Source organism: Lethenteron reissneri, chromosome 51 (genome assembly GCF_015708825.2).
Source record: "Lethenteron reissneri isolate LAM-NWPU_2019-01 chromosome 51, ASM1570882v1, whole genome shotgun sequence".
Lineage (NCBI taxonomy): Eukaryota > Metazoa > Chordata > Hyperoartia > Petromyzontiformes > Petromyzontidae > Lethenteron > Lethenteron reissneri.
Genome location: NC_083829.1, coordinates 8,293,959 through 8,310,801, shown reverse-complemented (window position 1 = coordinate 8,310,801; position 16,843 = coordinate 8,293,959). Strand labels below are relative to the sequence as shown.

Sequence of the window (16,843 nt, the reverse complement as noted above, 5' to 3'; positions counted from 1 at the left end):
TCGTTCAGCGAAAAAATACTATTTTCTTAAACGAAATTGCGTCGATAATCAATTGGAGTATCGGAATTGGAACGCAAAAAATCCGCAGGAGATGGAGCGACGAAACGAGCTCGCGTGGGGGGAGCTGTTGCATCGACATGATCCGGAGTGGGGGGGTAGGTGGGTGGGTAAAGGTGGGTGACATGTGGACGGGAAATGAAAGAAAAGTTGAAAAGTTGTTCATCCAGCAGTGGATCGGCCCTGACTTGCTGTTGACGATGCCGCTGGGGGGAGTGAGGGGGGGGTCTTTACGGTAGAAGCGTGGACGTGGAGTCAGGAGCGGTGCCGCCTCGTGATTGGTCAGAGGCTCGGTCTAGGCTCCACCCCCCACCCCAGCACCCCCCCCCTCCCTCCGCGCGCGCGCTCCGCAACCAATCGGCGCTGTGCTAGGGTGGCGCGCGACGCCCGGGGGGCGTGGCGAGAGGCGGATGGGGGCGGGGCGAGAGGCGGTCGGGGGGCGTGGTCAATGTGAGAGTTTGTCTACATCCGCCGCCGGTGACAAAAAATTGTGAAGCGGCTTCGCGGAGGAGTCGGAGCTATGGCGGGCGCGGAGGAGGCCGGGGCTCACGACGGAAAACGTGAGCGCAGAGTCACAAACTAACCTCCCCCCCACTAACCCCTTCATGCCCCGAGGTGTCAGCGGCGGTGCCTCGCGTTGATTTGGCGTCACGGAGTTGAGAACGTTGATTGCCGGCGGTTTGGCGGCGGTGGTTGTTGGTGTTAAGGATTCGATCTTTTTTTTTGTAACTCGCCGAGATCGATGCTTCATTCACGGCAATGGTGAAAGATCGATTCGATTCCGGGAATCGATGGTAGCTCACCGTGGCCAATGGTGGAATCGATAGTGGCCGGTTTTACTTTTGACGATTCTCTACGTGAGCCGTCGACGTCTTGTATCGATTACGCGCCAGTAGGAATCGATCGAAATCGATTCGTCTCCCGGGTGTCCCTTCGACTTATAAGATGACAAACCTCGATTTGAAGCTTTCGTGACTGCAGGGATTCATCTTCTTGGTTCTTTCGGTAAAGTCACGTAGAAGGGAAATAATAAAATAATAAAACATTAAATACATAATAAAATAAAACATCATAAAATGCGTTTTGGCCGAAACGTCGTGAGAATTGTATTGTATTATGTTTAATTTTTATTATTTTATTATTTCCCTTCTACGTGACTTTACCGAAAGAATCAAGAAGAAGACGACAACCCTTAACGCGCCCCTCTTGTGTATAGAGGCAAGACTTTAGGGAGGAGGAGGAAGACTGCGTCTTTATAATCCAGTAGCGGCAGTGTGTGTGTGGGGGGGGTCATTTTGTGAAATATTGGAAGTCCTGTAGTCACGAAAGCTTCAAATCTAGAATTAATACCCTCTGCGGGGAGGAATTCCACCTATCAGAGTTTTTATTTTACTGTCATTAATTTTTTTTACCTACGTGACTTTACCGAAAAAACCTAAGAATATGAATCCTTGCAGTCACGAAAGCTTCAAATCTAGAATTGAGTCCTGTAGAGTTACGATGGCTTTGAAGTGATTTTAGTGAAAATTCGGTCACAGTTCCTATGATCACTGTTTCATCGCTTTCATGGCTTTATGAGCCATGATAGTTATTTTGGCTGTGACGGTCCCACCTGATGACGGAGACTTGTGTTGCCTCCGAAACGTCGTGATTTATAATTGTATTTATATTATTTCTTAAAATTTTATTATTTATTTTTACCTACGTGACTTTACCCAAAAAAACCTAAGAGTATGAATCCTTGCAGTCACGAAAGCTTCAAATCTAGAATTCATGGCTTTATTTTGGTGATTTCGAAAAGTTTTTTGATTAGGCCATGTTTGTTGTAGTACGGAGTTAGAATGATGGCCTTAGTCTAAGTTGTCTTGTGGTTGTTGTTGTTTGACTTGCATCCCACTGGGATTTGTGTACACAGCGTTGGTGTACGGTGCTTTTTCTGCAACATTTTGCTGTCTTTTCTTGGATTTTCTGTTTGCACATAGTCACTTTAAGATGTTTTCTTGTTCATGTTTTTGTTTGTTGCGGTTGCACCCGATTCAAGAGCTGAATGGCTCAGGGCTATACCTAATAAGTTAACTTGAACTAGTGGTGGTGGTGTTTGTGGTGCATGGTGCACGCCTGTCAACACTGATTTGTTCACATCGCAGTGCTGCCTACCTTACTGCAGGCCAATTCAGACCTCATTGGTCACCCCGTGCCCTTTACAAATCTCTACGTGCATCCTGCAAAGCCCCATCACAAGGGAGAAACACAGACAATGCATTCTTTGCCCAAGTATTGAAACGGCCGTACGCTGTATGGACCTGAACTAAATTTCCCTGTACAAGAATATGGGGTAAACCGTATGGGTTGACATCTATGCTATATCTAGCTATCTCTATGGGTCTCTATGTATCTCTGTGGGTCTCTATGGATCTCTAGGGGTCTTTATCTATAATAATACCTGTCAACCCCTTATCAGTGCTGCCTACCTTATTGCAGACCAATTCAGAGCTTATTGCCCCTTATAAATCTCAACGTTCATCCTACAAAGTCCGACCATAAGGGAGAAACACAAACAGACGTGATTTTTTTTGCCCGCATTGAAACGGCTGTACACCGTATGGACCTAAAAACTCAATTTTCTCTGTACAAGAATACGGGGTATAAACCGTATTGGTTTGGCAGCTATGACGGTGCCAGTCTGGGTGTGTGGGACGTGGTGTTAAGGTGGGCGCTGTGGGGTGTGCCTGGGGGTGAGTGGGTGGGGTGAGTGTGGTGAGGCTCAGGTGAGTGCAGGGTTGCGATTTCCGCATGGAAAATGCGGAAGGAGGGTTCAAATTTTCCCGCATTTTTGCTAAAGTCAACCGCAAACGGTGGAAAGACTACTCCTATGACCGCGCGCTTTTAACAACACGTTAATGCGTTATATTGGAAAGGATACATCATGTACATGTGCTCGTAATCACGGCTCCGCATTTGAATAAAGTATGTGGTTCTTGTGCGGAAATGCGGAAATCATATATTCATTCCAATCAGTAACTCAAAGCCCTACGTGATGCTGGGCCTTGCATGTATCCTTTCCAATTGAACGCATTAACGTGTTGTTAAAAGCGCGCGGTCATAGGAGTAGTCTTTCCACTGTTTGCGGTTGACTTTAGCAAAAATGCGGGAAAATTTGAACCCTCCTTCCGCATTTTCCATGCGGAAATCGCAACCCTGGGTGAGTGTGAGGCAGTGGGTGTTGTATGTCTGCCAGTCGTCTCAAATCGGTCAACCCATGACACCTGCTGGGTCTGTCCCGTGACCTGCTGTCAGCAGCGAGCCTTCGACACTTCACGTGATGGCCTCAAAGTGCACCTGGCCTGGCACAGGCGCCGTGGTGAGGTCACCGCCACTTAGTGGCGAACGGCGGGCATTGTTGTTGTTGTGTATTGTCTGGGAGACAAAGGCGGCCGGGCGTGGTGCTGGCGACTCACCGGCTCGTGTGCCGTTCCGGGCCTTCATAGGTGCTCGCTAACTGTTAAGGCTACACGGGGGGATCTTCGTCTTTGTTTCTACTAAAGTACTAGTACTGTTTCTACCAAAGTACTAGTACTGCTTCTACCATATATCACGGTGGAAACACCCAATCGCCCTTGTTGCTGGAGGCCCCAGGGGGACCGGCGTGGTTTGATGCCCTTCTGGCCAAAACCCCACGTCGTGGAGACGGATTGAACCCCCCCCTTTCCCTCACGGGCTTCCTCCAGAAAACCACTGCAGGTCGGCCACGTGGAATGTCCCAACGCTTCCTGTGGCGGAAAGGCTGTTGTCATTCCCCGTTCTTCCCAGGACCTCTGTGGAGTACGTGGCGGTGCGGTGGGCCGGTTTGTGGCTCCAGTCGGCCATGAAGGGGTGGCCGGTCCTTCTTCGCTACGTGGCAGCGAACTGCCAAACAAAACAGGGAGCGGCATTGCTGTTGAAAACACGACAAAAGGGGGGTTATCGGAGCGTGGAGGCGAGGCGTGTGAAGCCGCGAGTCGTGCTGTGGGGCTCGCATACGCCCCCCCCCCCCCAACGAAGATGTGCACGTCAGTGGAAGGGGATGAAGGCAAGGCCCTTTGAGGCAGATGCCTTCTATGACCTCCTATTCCAGGTGCTGGCTAAAGTTGCCCCCTCGAGATAGAGTCGTCCTGTTGCGACGCTCACAACAACGAGCGGAGCGCCCGGGCGGCTAAAACGCGGCAAGTTGACACAGTAGGGGGGGGGGCGGGGGTGCACAGTCAACCCATGGAACCTGTCCCGTGACGAGTACCGTAACTAGCGTGGAGGCAGGGGGTCCCTTGGGGGCAGAGGGTCCCTTGCCCCCCCCGTGATGGCCAAAGCTACAACTACCACCGTGAGAGGTGGTTTCGACAGTGTTGCGACCCCACCTGACCAATGGCCGCACCCCCCGGCAGGTCACTGCGCCACTCTTCGTGACCTAGCGGCGAGCCTTCGACACTTCACGTGTCCTCGGGGTGCACCTAGCCTGGCACAAGCGCCGCGGTAACGTCACCGCCACTGAGTGGAGAATGGCGGATTTTGGTGGTGTGTGAGCGGTGCGTGCGTGCGTGCGTGTGCATGCGGGGTGTATGGTGTGTGTTTGACCGGAGGTCTGAGTAACCTTTTTGACATTTGGCACAAGCTTTCGGCCTTCATAGATGCTCGCTCACAGCACTTTTCCCGACACGAGGCATCTTCATCTTGGTCTTGTCCGTGACGTGGCAACTCATCTTATTGCTCTCAACTTGATTTTACGAAGTGCAGATTTCAGCTGTTGTCTTTATGAACAACAATACAAGTTAACCTTCGTGAGTAGTTTCACTCTTTCGTGTGACACTTTACGTGCGCTTTTGCGCGTTTGCTAGCACCTATGATGGCAGCTTTGTCTTCGTGGGTTATATATGTGTGTGTCCGTGTGTGTGTGCGTCTCCCTGTCACGATGTATGTGTGCCTGTCTCGTCGAGGTGTCTGACATTTTTGTTCACTGTCTTTGTGTGTATCTGTGTGTCTGGTTTTGTGTCTGTCCGAGTCATTCTTCATGTGCGTATCTGTGTGTCATTTTCCACATCCCATCAGCTGCATGGCCTTCTGGGAGCGATATTTTTCCAGTTCAGTTGCATTGAATTATTACGAGCAAACTGGACCGGTTTCGACTTTCAACGTCTCATCAGCAGAGCCAGGCTCGCTTACACCACGGTTGGTGGACTGTCAGTGCGTGTGTCTCTGCCAGTGTGTCAGGAATAAAATGCTTTCATGGCTTTGGCTATGATGACATCTTGGTGTAAAATGACACAATCGGCGATTAGCACGGTTGGCGACTTAAGGTGCAAAAGAAGTTGAACATACATACTTCCGTAAAGGTGGGTCGTTCTGTTTAAATATATCACTGCCTTTAAAGTTAACGTGTGTGCACAGATGATTGTGCAAAGGTGAGAGAGAGAGTGTGCGCTTTAATACGATAAGTACAGGATGAAAGCTGGTTCAACATCAATGGGAGCTGCTGTGATCGTGTGCGTACGTGTGTGGATAGTTGTTTGGGGAGGGGTGGCACAGTGGTTAGGAAATGCTCGACGAACCCGGCAAACCTGATTTTTTTCTTTCTGGATACAGCCCGACATCGCTAGCAAGTGAAACCTGAACCAGTTTCGGGCTCTCTCCTAGGTCGACTTGGCCTTAAATGAGCAGCTGGTGCAGTGTGTCAACATCAGTACTGGGCAGACAAAGACGGCTGGGCGTGGTTCCAGGCAACACCTTCCCAGCCTGTCGCCGAGGCTGCCATAATTGGTGTCTAATAGGTGCCCGCTCACAGCACTCGCCATTGAGGAAATAACATTGATGATGATGTCATCAATGTTATTTGCCATCGGGGGTTAGGTTCCTGGAACAGGTCGCGGGTAGGCAAATCCGTGCTTGATAAAATACTGGGGGGCCTTTAGGACATCAGGGGTTAGAGGAACCACGGCCACAGTCAGACTCGTCATAGGTCAACTGACTTGCCATGTTGGTTCACCAAACGCGGATACAATACAGTGCATGACACAATGACATAATCAAACATAAACATGACATTAACTTTACATGCCTTTAATATTAACGACGATGATGATGGGGGAAGGGGCGGTTAGAAGGAGGAGGACCTCAGCCTAGCCTCCCCCTCTTCTTCCGGCTCATCAATAACAGATCGAGTGGACAGGCGTATGTGTGCAGCACGTTGTCGGAATTGGAAGAAAAAATAAAATAACTTTATCGGTACGTCTTCAGGTCGGAAGACGTATCAAGGCACCCACAAGGCCATGCGGGACGGCGTGTGGCACAGGTTGGCGCCAGCTCTCACAGAGTGCGGTCGTGCCGCTGCGGTTCTCTGCGGTGAGTACAGGACAACGTCTTTAAAAACACAGCGGCGCTGCGCCTCTAAATGAAATGAACGCCGGCCGCTTGAGCGTTCTGATGTTAGGCGGTAAGCTGCGCAGCGCCTCGGGTGGCGGTGTGGCGCGGAGGAGAACCGTGGCCCCCGCGAAATTTGTAAGTTCGTGTTGCGGACCCGCGCTTAACCCGTGGATACTCAAATTGCCAGGTCCGCGGTTGGTAAATCGGTGTACAACTAAATAAACCGTGTGCACGTGAACGAGCGGTTGGCAAGTCCGCGGTTGGCGATGGGGTTGTTGTACAATGGCAACATAAATTGCAAAGCGAGCAAAGAGGCTCCGAAGCGCCTCGTGCGTGGGGCTACACTGAGAGACGGAAAGAGGAGCACGTGGATGAGAGAGCGGATGCTGGTTCGCGACATCATCCAGACTGATAATTGGTTTTTTACCCTTCTATCTGGCAACAAAACTGACACCTTTTTTTACAAGGAGTCATGTTTACATAGACCACATTATCTGCAGTCATAATGCAAACAAAAAACATATTTCTGATAATGTGTGCACTGTCCTTGAAGTTGATTGGTCCACACCCGAGACAGCTTTCCTTAGAGCCTAGTCTCACATGGTGTTGGACGCCAAAAGGCGTCATCTGGTCTAGCCCATGTGAGACTAGGCTCTAAGGAAAGCTGTCTCGGGTGTGGACCAATCAACTTCAAGGACAGTGCATACATTATCAGAGTTATGTTTTTTGGCAAATGAGGTTCCAATGATCATCCAGACTATTAAAGAAAGCGAGGGGGGCTTGGACGGGACACATCGCGGCTCCGTGGGACTTTCGCCGATGGTCAAGATTCACGCCAGGGCAGGGAACGCGTCCGAGACGACATCCGTCAAGGAGCCGGAGCTACGAGATCGGCTCGTGCGCAGGCTTCATTGCATCGCGCGGATCGCGAGACGGGTTCGCTGCCGTTGTAGGGACGTCTTCCTCCGGCACTGGATAGACAACAACTCGCGATGATGGCTCGGGGCCATGGCTGACGTTGGTGATGGATCGTCGCCAGTCTATTTTGTTGTAACACGACTGCACATTGCGTAGTGAACATGTGTTTGTGGGGAGCGGTAGTGTAGCGGTTAGCTTGCTGCACTACGAACCTGGCGATCCGGGTTCGATTTACGTTCACGGCGAACACCAGTGACGATTATCTGAACCGGTCCTGGGCCTCCCCTAGGTCGACTCAGCCTCAAATGAGTACCTGGTGCGGTGTGTAAGCATCGCTACTAGGGAGAAAAAAGACGACGGTGTGACTCGATGGGCGTGGTGCTGGCCACCCACCCCCTCGTGTGCCGTTCCGGCCTTCATAGGTGCTACGCTAACAGCACTTGCCCCTACAGTCTGTTAAGGCTATACGGGGGATCTTTGTCTATCTTTGTGGACACACGCTGGTGGGGAGCAGTGGCACAGTGGTTGGGGCACATGGTGCTACGGACCTCGAAACCCGAGTTCAATCCCTGCTCGCAGCCAACATCGATGACCAATACCTGAACTGGCCCTGGACCTCGCTTGGGGCAATTCGCCTTTAAATCCATACCTGGTGCGATCTGTAAACAGCACTGTAGAGACAAAGGTGGCCGGGCGTGGTGTTGGCCACCCACCACTTCATCGGTGCGCCATGCCGGCCTTCATAGGTGCTCGCTACAACAGCATTCACCCCAACAGCCTGGTAAAGACCATACGGGGGAGGGGGGGGATCTTTGTTTTGCCGTTGTGTACGTGGAACCGCGCGTCATCTCGTCGTGGGATCTCGTGAAACCAGAGGCCGGACCTGACGCTTACACGGGACGCACAATGGCCCTGAATCCCGTGGGTCCCAGGGCCCCCACTCGTCCCCACCTCACCCAGGCGCTCACAACGCCCGACACTTGTATTCATCCTGTCAGGTTTTTTGCAGTAGGGGTGGCGATGTTGCCCGCTGCGTGTAATCCCAGTCGAGTAATTGGCATTGGCATGTTTGGCCATTAGCGAGTCACACCGTCGTCTTTTTAAAAATATTTTTTCAATTTGAAACGTGAACAAAACCAAATGAATAACGTGGAGGTGGGGCTAGGTGATGAGTGGCTTCCTGGTGAGTGATTAAGGGTAGGGCTAGTGCTAGTGGCTATCTGGCTAATTGCTTAACGGTAGGGGTAGGGTCTGGCTGGCTGGTGTGGTTCAAGTTAGGGCCTGGTTGGTGATCGTGGTTAGGGGTAGAGTCTGGATGGCTATCGTGGTTAGGTTTAGGCGTTGGTTCTGGCTGGCTGGCTAGTGTGGTTCGGTGTAAGGTCCGGTCAGTGTGGTGGGATTATCGCCATGTACGTGTGCGAGTAGGCGCGTGCTCTGAGTGGTTAACAGTGGCTGAGTCTGTTGGACGATGGTGGTGGTGGTGGTGTCCGTCACCGTGTTTGCATGCCGGCCGCCAAAGAGCCTGGCTGTGCGCTTAGAGGTTGGCGCTGGTTGACAGTGGCGTTGGCGACCCCCCCCCCTTGCCCCCCCCCACCCCCCCCCCCCTTGCCCCCCACCTCCACCCCCCCACCCCCCCCACTGTGGTCAGGCAAAGAACGACTCAAGTACGTGAGTCTGGCCGTGCTGGTGGTGCAGAATGCGTCGCTCATCCTCAGCATCCGCTACGTGCGCACGTTGCCCGGTGACAAGTTCTTCTACACGACGGCCGTGGTGCTCGCCGAGCTGCTCAAGATGCTCACCTGCCTCGTGCTGCTCCTGCTGCAGCATCGCGGTGAGCGGGGCTGGGGTGGGCTGGGCTGGGTGGGTACAGACGGGGAGGCGCAGGGAGACTCGGGGGGAGGCGCGGGAGGACGCGGTGGGGACGCAGGGAGACGGTGCGGAGACGCGGTGCAGACGCGGGGAAACTCGGGGAGATTCAGCGAGGCTTCCCCGGGTCGACGAGCGTCATTAGTAGTAGTGATGCTAATACTGTGACGTGCGCGCGATGGCGCAGGCAACATGTGCGAGTGGCTGCGCTACCTCTACGAGTCGATCGTGCTGCAGCCCGCGGACACGCTCAAGCTGGGCGTGCCCGCCGTCATCTACACCTTGCAGAACAACCTGCAGTACGTGGCCATCTCCAACCTCCCCGCAGCCACCTTCCAGGTGTGCGTGTGGTCTGTGTGTGATGTGTGTGGTGTGCGTGTGGTCTGTGTGTGATGTGTGTGGTGTGCGTGTGGTCTGTGTGTGATGTGTGTGGTGTGCGTGTGGTCTGTGTGTGATGTGTGTGGTGTGCGTGTGGTCTGTGTGTGATGTGTGGTGTGCGTGTGATCTGTGTGTGATGTGTGTGGTGTGCGTGTGGTCTGTGTGTGATGTGTGTGGTGTGCGTGTGGTCTGCGTGTGATGTGTGTGGTGTGCATGTGGTCTGTGTGTGATGTGTGTGGTGTGCGTGTGGTCTGTGTGTGATGTGTGTGGTGTGCGTGTGGTCTGTGTGTGATGTGTGTGGTGTGCGTGTGGTCTGTGTGTGATGTGTGTGGTGTGCGTGTGGTCTGTGTGTGATGTGTGTGGTGTGCGTGTGGTCTGTGTGTGATGTGTGTGGTGTGCGTGTGGTCTGCGTGTGATGTGTGTGGTGTGCGTGTGGTCTGTGTGTGATGTGTGTGGTGTGCGTGTGGTCTGTGTGTGATGTGTGTGGTGTGCGTGTGGTCTGTGTGTGATGTGTGTGGTGTGCGTGTGGTCTGCGTGTGATGTGTGTGGTGTGCGTGTGGTCTGTGTGTGATGTGTGTGGTGTGCGTGTGGTCTGCGTGTGATGTGTGTGGTGTGCGTGTGGTCTGTGTGTGATGTGTGTGGTGTGCGTGTGGTCTGCGTGTGATGTGTGTGGTGTGCGTGTGGTCTGTGTGTGATGTGTGTGGTGTGCGTGTGGTCTGCGTGTGATGTGTGTGGTGTGCGTGTGGTCTGTGTGTGATGTGTGGTGTGCGTGGCTTGTCTTGTTGTGTGGTAGGTGTGCGTGTGGTCTGTGTGTGCGTGTGTGTGTGATGTGTATGTGTGTGATGTGTGGTGTGCGTGGTTTGTCTTGTTGTGTGGTAGGTGTGCGTGATGTGAGTATGTATGTGTGGTGTGTGCGGTGGGGAGCGGTGGTGTGGTGGTTAGCGCGCTGCGCTACGAACCCGGTTACCCGAGTTCGATTCCCGGTCGCGGCCAACACCGGTGACGATTATCTGAACCGGTCCTGGGCCTCCCCTAGGTCGACTCAGCCTCAAATGAGTACCTGGTGCAGTGTGTAAACATCGCCACTGGGGAGACAAAGGCGACCGGGCGTGGTGCTGGACACCCTCCCCCTCGTGTGCCGTGCCGGCCTTCATAGGTGCTACTCGCTAACAGCATTTTCCCAAACAGTCTGATAAGGCTGTACGGGCGATCTTTGTGTGTGTGTGGTCGTGGAGCGGTTAGCTTACTGCACTATGAACCCGGCGACCCGAGTTCGATTAGTGCTCACGGACAACACCGGTGACGATTATCTGAACCGGTCCTGGGCCTCCCCTAGGACGACTCAGCCTCAAATGAGTACCTGGTGCGGTGTGTAAACATCGCCACTGGGGAGACGAAGACGGCCAGGCGTGGTGCTTGCCACCCATCCCCTCATGTGGCAGGGCCGGCCTTCATAGCTGCTCACTCACAATACTTCCCCCAACAGTCTTTTAAGGCTACACAGGGGAGCTTTGTCTGCGTGTGTGTGTGTTTGCGCTGTAAAAAATCCGATAAATGAACCAAACTGAATATTTGGTGTGAACAACTGGCTTTAACCAAAATATTTCCTAAGCCAAATCCAAAAACAAGGACTCAAAAATAAATAAAAATTGCACTGCAGCTCGAATGGTCATTTTTTAAAAATAAAGGCTGCAGTCCCTAAGCCTATGACACTGTAGGGCAGATTTGACTGCGGTCCCTCAGTCACAAAGTGAGATGTGTGCATAGCCACGCGAGGCTGCTGCACAGTCAACACGAGGCCTGAGGGTGAGACACTGAGACTCCGGTGTGTGATAGTCACATCACACCCACACGGGCCAGGATGCAGTCGTGGAAACGCCACATTCCTGTTGGACAACCACCGTTGAACTTCCACACAAAGTGGTAGCTATCTTATCGACCCCTGAGCGATGATGATGGGCTGAGTCAACCCCTCCCCCGAACTTGGATTTGAACTCACGACCTTCCGATTGCGAGCCGCTCGCTCTACAGCTGGGCCTCCGGGCAGCTATTATTAACAACACCACCACCATCACCACCACCATCATACTCTTAGGTTTTTTCGGTAAAGTCACGTAGGTAAAAAATAACATTAAAATTAATAAAAGTAAAATGAAAAATCACGACGTTTCGGAGGCAACACAAGCTTCTGTCTTCAGGTGGAACCGTCACAGCACGATTGCTGTATCAAGTAAAGAGCATACGAAATGTGCGCACTGTACTTTAGCAAAATGTGTGTACTGTACTATCCGCATCTCCGTCTGCGCATCTCCCTCTTGTCATAAGAATATAAATATAAAACAAACTCGGTTTTCCGACAGCACAAATCGTAACAAGGCCTCAAAGCCCTTCGCACGAAGTCGAAGTTGCGGAGAAAGCCTGTGTGCAAAAACCGGTGAGTTTTGAGACGAAAAAAATTGCCACAGGCTCAGATTTCTCAATGGATCCAGGAAGGGAATTCCACAATCGCAGAGCCTGGCTGCACAAAGCCTCTGTCTCGCACAGAACGACAGATGGTTATTTGGAATATATGAGTTGAGAACAGAATCGGCGGATATCAAAGTTTTCGCAGCGGGATATTAAAGTTAAGCGGATCGGTGGTGAGATATTTGGGAGCCGACTCGTTCAAGGCCTTAAACGTGAGAAGAAGAATCTTGAAGTGGTTTCTCTACTTCGCAGGGAGCCAGTGACGGGAGTACGGTCACGCGATTTAGAGCCGGTTAATATCCGGGCAGCTGAGTTTTGAATATATTGTAGTCTTTTTTTTTTCAGGACATTTTTAGAAAAGCCAACAAGCAATGAACCGCGCAGTAATCCGACCTTGACGAAATGAGGACATGCACCAGCCTCTCAGCATGAAGTCTTAAGTCGAGGCATGTTGCGTAATTGAAGATGACATTTTGGTAACATTCCGTACGTGGTCCTCAAATGTCAAACTGGCGTCTAGGATGACACTCAGGTTTCTGACCTCACGGGAAGACCGAATTGCAGCCCCATCTATGGCCAGATTAAAACCATCCAATTTATGCACTTGATGTGGAGAGCCCAGCAACATAATCTCCGTCTAATCACAAATTTATTTGAGAAAGTTTAGGTGAATCCACGACTCGTCCTTAACACGTTACAGCACAAAGAACCATATTGGAAATAGATTCAAACAGGGCTCTCTGTGCTGCAATTAACGTTGCTTATTAACGAAGCGATGGCAACATTAGCAACGCAAACTGCTCCTGCATGTTAACCTGCAGTGTAAGGTACACAGGGGGGAGGCATGCATATGATAATTCTGAGCGATTATGGAAAACTTAGCCAGTTCGAACCAGTTTTCCCAAACTGTCACCCGGACACCGAACTTTTAAAATCCATTTTTAACTGGTTGCTACGGCTTTTCGGTCGGAATGGTTTTTGGATTCACCAAATGCAGCAAAAACAAAACGACTACTGGTGCCGTACGGACAGACATGTCTGGAGCAATGAATGCGACGCGTTCGACCGTTTAGCTGAGAGACGGAGGGGGCTGCCACGGTGGGGTCGATGGTCAGCCATCGAGAGGTCGCAAGCTTCTCCCCCCAACGTCTCCGTCCACCCGGCAATATAAACCCCTGTTGGTCGATCGGCAGCTTGCGTGCGGTGGGGTAAAGTGTGGGTACGCTCGCCTCTTCCAATACGTCTGGTTAGCGTGGACGAGTAGGCCAAATGCCCGCTCGAGCATCCTCGAGTTGAGGCCCCGTCTCCCAGCAGACATTGCAGGGCTGCGCCATTACCTGATGAGAAACGTGGCCAATCTGTGCATCCGTCACTAAAATTGCATGGCAAACGATCGCCGCTACCCGACTCGTGGGATCGTTAACCGATTCTGAAAACGGTTACCGGTTTACAGCCCTAATGCGTATGCATTAGGGCTGAAGAAGCTCCCAGCATGTGGAGTGAAACGTCGGACATGGTGCCGACGGTCGCGCGCGCCTCCCGAACTCGCGTGCCTCGTGCCATCTCTCTCCCCCCCCCCCGCCCCCCACCGCGCTCTCTCAGGTCACGTACCAGCTGAAGATCCTGACGACGGCACTCTTCTCGGTGCTGATGCTGCACCGCTCGCTGTCGCGGGCGCAGTGGGGGTCGCTGCTGCTGCTCTTCTGCGGCGTGGCGGCCGTGCAGGTGCAGCAGGTGGGCGGCGGCGAGTCCTCGACCGCCAGCGGCGAGCAGAGCTACCCCATCGGCCTCGTCGCCGTCGTCATCTCCTGCGTCTCCTCGGGCTTCGCCGGAGTCTACTTTGAGAAGATCCTCAAGGGTGAGCGGGCGCGCGGGTGAGCGGGCGTGCGGGTGAGCGGGCGAGCGGGTGCACGGGTGATTGAGCGAGCAAACGAGCGTGCGAACGTGCCAGCGAGCCGCTGCGTCCCTCTCTGCCGGTCGCCCCCTACTGCTAGACTAGTGCAGGCCGTGTCTGTAGGCGCAGCGCCACCCGATGTGGTCGCCCTGCGCTGTAAGAATGGTGCCAACAGCAAGTGTACCCGAAATTTGATTTGGCCATCTTCTCTCCCTCCTCTTTCCATCCCCATCCTCCACCACCACCACCACCCTCTCTCCTCTCCTCCCTGCACCACATCGCCCTCTCTCCTCGCTCCTCGCCCCGCCTTGCCCGTAGGCTCGGGCGGCTCGGTGTGGCTGCGCAACGTGCAGCTGGGCCTGTACGGCACGGCGCTCGGCCTCTTCGCCATGTGGTCCAAGGACGGCGCCGAGGTGGCGCGGCTCGGCTTCCTGCACGCCTACTCGCCCGCCGTGTGGGCCGTGGTGCTCAACCAGGCCTTCGGCGGCCTGCTGGTGGCCGTCGTCGTCAAGTACGCCGACAACATCCTCAAGGGCTTCGCCACGTCGCTCTCCATCCTGGTCTCCACCGCCGCCGCCATCTTCCTCTTTGATTTCCACGTCGACTGGCTGTTCGCGACCGGGGCGGCCATGGTGATCGGCGCCGTTTACATTTACAGCCTCCCGCCGCGGCCCAGCGCCGCCGCCGCCAAGAAGGAGGATGAGAAGGGCCCGGCGGGGGCGGCCGCGCTGTCCGCAAAGTCGTGAGCGCTGGCGGTAGCGGGGGAGGGAAGGGGAGGGCAACGGGATAAGAGGGGGGGTGGGGGTGAGCGTTTAAGACGAGATGTGCACAGCTCGCTCACTCGCTCACTCCGTCGCTCGCTCCGTCGCTCGCTCGCTCAGCTAGCGCTGGCCATACAGGCGGATCGGAGTCGTGGCTGGTGCCGGAGGTGCAGAGGCAGTACCGGGTCCGGCCGTTGAGATGCATTCTGGACGCTCGCGACACGCTCGGAAAATCGTGCACGTTCGATCGTCGAGTGGGCGGGCGAGTGTATGGGCGATTGGGCGAGCGAGTGGGTGGGCGATTGGGCGAGCGAGTGGGTGGGCGATTGGGCGAGCGAGTGGGTGGGCGATTGGGCGAGCGAGTGGGTGGGCGATTGGGCGAGCGAGTGGGTGGGCGATTGGGTGGGCGATTGGGCGAGCGAGTGGGTGGGCGAGTGTGTGGGCGATTGGGTGAGCGAGTGGGTGGGCGATTGGGTGGGCGATTGGGCGAGCGAGTGGGTGGGCGATTGGGCGAGCGAGTGGGTGGGCGATTGGGCGAGCGAGGTGGGCGGGCGAGTGTGTGGGCGATTGGGTGAGCGAGTGGGTGGGCGATTGGGTGGGCGATTGGGCGGGCGAGTGGGTGGGCGATTGGGCGAGCGAGTGGGTGGGCGATTGGGCGAGCGAGTGGGTGGGCGATTGGGCGAGCGAGTGGGTGGGCGATTGGGCGAGCGAGTGGGTGGGCGATTGGGCGAGCGGTCGAGTGGGTGAGGTGGCTGGGTGAGATCAGAGACAATGAGCCGGCACGGCTGAGAAACCGGGTTCAACCGCCAAACCACGGTGATGAAACCGGCGTCTCCATTGCAGCGCGAGTTGATGGTCTCAGTAGGCCAGCCACCGTCGAACAAAAAAAGCCTTTGTAGTTAAATAGTAAATTTTTTTATTTCATTTTGTTGAGTCCAGCTTTGAGGACTAAAATTTCAGCTTTACCGGTTGGAGGTTTCTTGAAGGGACTCCAGAAGTACTTCTGTGATGTCATCGTCTGGGGGACTGTCCACTGTGAGAGTTCCACGTGGATGTGTGTTTGTCTCTTGACGTGCTGCAGACATCGGTGCAATTGGACTACGATTTATAGCGGGTGACAAGACTTATTGTTTGGGATGGAGCACTTTTCAATTGAAAACTTGTGCCCTATTATTTCTAATAATGACAATTTAGTTTATACTTACACTATTTTTCTGTAAAACAACGTAAATGTTTGGTGTACATTTTGATAGATTTTTACAGACTTACTCGTGACCAAACGGTCGCGCGCTATTTGAGCCGAGTAAATAAATGAGACTTAACTTTCGTTCGGTGAGATTCGTTGAACTGGAAGATTTTGCACGCACTTAATTCTTTTCATTATTTTCGATTTAACCGACCTCATTCCACGCTCCACCACCCCGCAACTCCAGTCCTTGTCTTCCTGCCTTCCCCTCCTCTCCGTTAGCCGGCTCCGCGCCTGCCGAGCGATCCGTCGTGCGAGAGCGAAGGAAATCGCTCTCGCGCCTGCGAAGCTTTGACCCTCGTCCGCAACTGCTTTTGCCCACACCTTGACGCGACCAGCTGCGTCTTTCGGGATTGTCGTGGCCAATCACGGCTGCCGCTGAGTGGGCCGCCGCGTGAGAGTCGCGACGCCTTCCACCGTGAGCATTGGCCACGTGCGATCTATCGCACGCGGCCGACTTGCGCGCGGTTAATCGCTGCGGTGTGGACATGGTTTTAATTCTCTTGTGTGCACATCTTGGGGGGGGAGGCAGCTGCCGCGGTGTGCCGTGGTGGTTACGAGCACGCCGGCGTCGCCATCCAAAGGGGGCGACGGTTTGATTCCATCTGCAGATGGGACGACGGTGCAAGTTTCTCCAATCCCCCCCCCCCTCCACATCGCTTCCGTCCACCCAGCAGCAGTGCGAATTCATTTACCATCTTCAATCAATCGGCAGGTCGCACGTGGCGGGGGTGGTTAGAGTGTGCGGACGCCCACTTCTTCCATCACGTCTGGTCAATGTGGAAGAGTCGACCAAATACCGTCTGTACTAGAGGCCCTTCTGCCAGCAGTGGAATATGTAAGTCATTGCAGAGCTGCACCTTTACC

At 53.8% G+C, this 16,843-nt stretch overlaps 1 protein-coding gene across 2 annotated transcripts; it reads left to right on the top strand.

Annotated features, from left to right (window-relative positions):
• Positions 1 to 513: 513 nt before the first annotated feature.
• SLC35A2 (solute carrier family 35 member A2) lies at positions 514 to 14,748 on the top strand. Of its 2 annotated transcripts, XM_061572970.1 has the most exons (6): positions 514 to 617; positions 6,322 to 6,426; positions 9,014 to 9,196; positions 9,419 to 9,570; positions 13,678 to 13,933; positions 14,288 to 14,748. In XM_061572970.1, the coding sequence occupies exons 1-6, from the start codon at positions 578 to 580 to the stop codon at positions 14,713 to 14,715; spliced, it is 1,164 nt and encodes a 387-aa protein (XP_061428954.1). In that variant the 5' UTR covers positions 514 to 577; the 3' UTR covers positions 14,716 to 14,748. The 2 variants fall into 2 exon arrangements, with proteins under 2 accessions (XP_061428954.1, XP_061428955.1); XM_061572971.1 differs by lacking the exon at positions 6,322 to 6,426 and having other exon boundaries at positions 519 to 617.
• Positions 14,749 to 16,843: the final 2,095 nt, after the last annotated feature.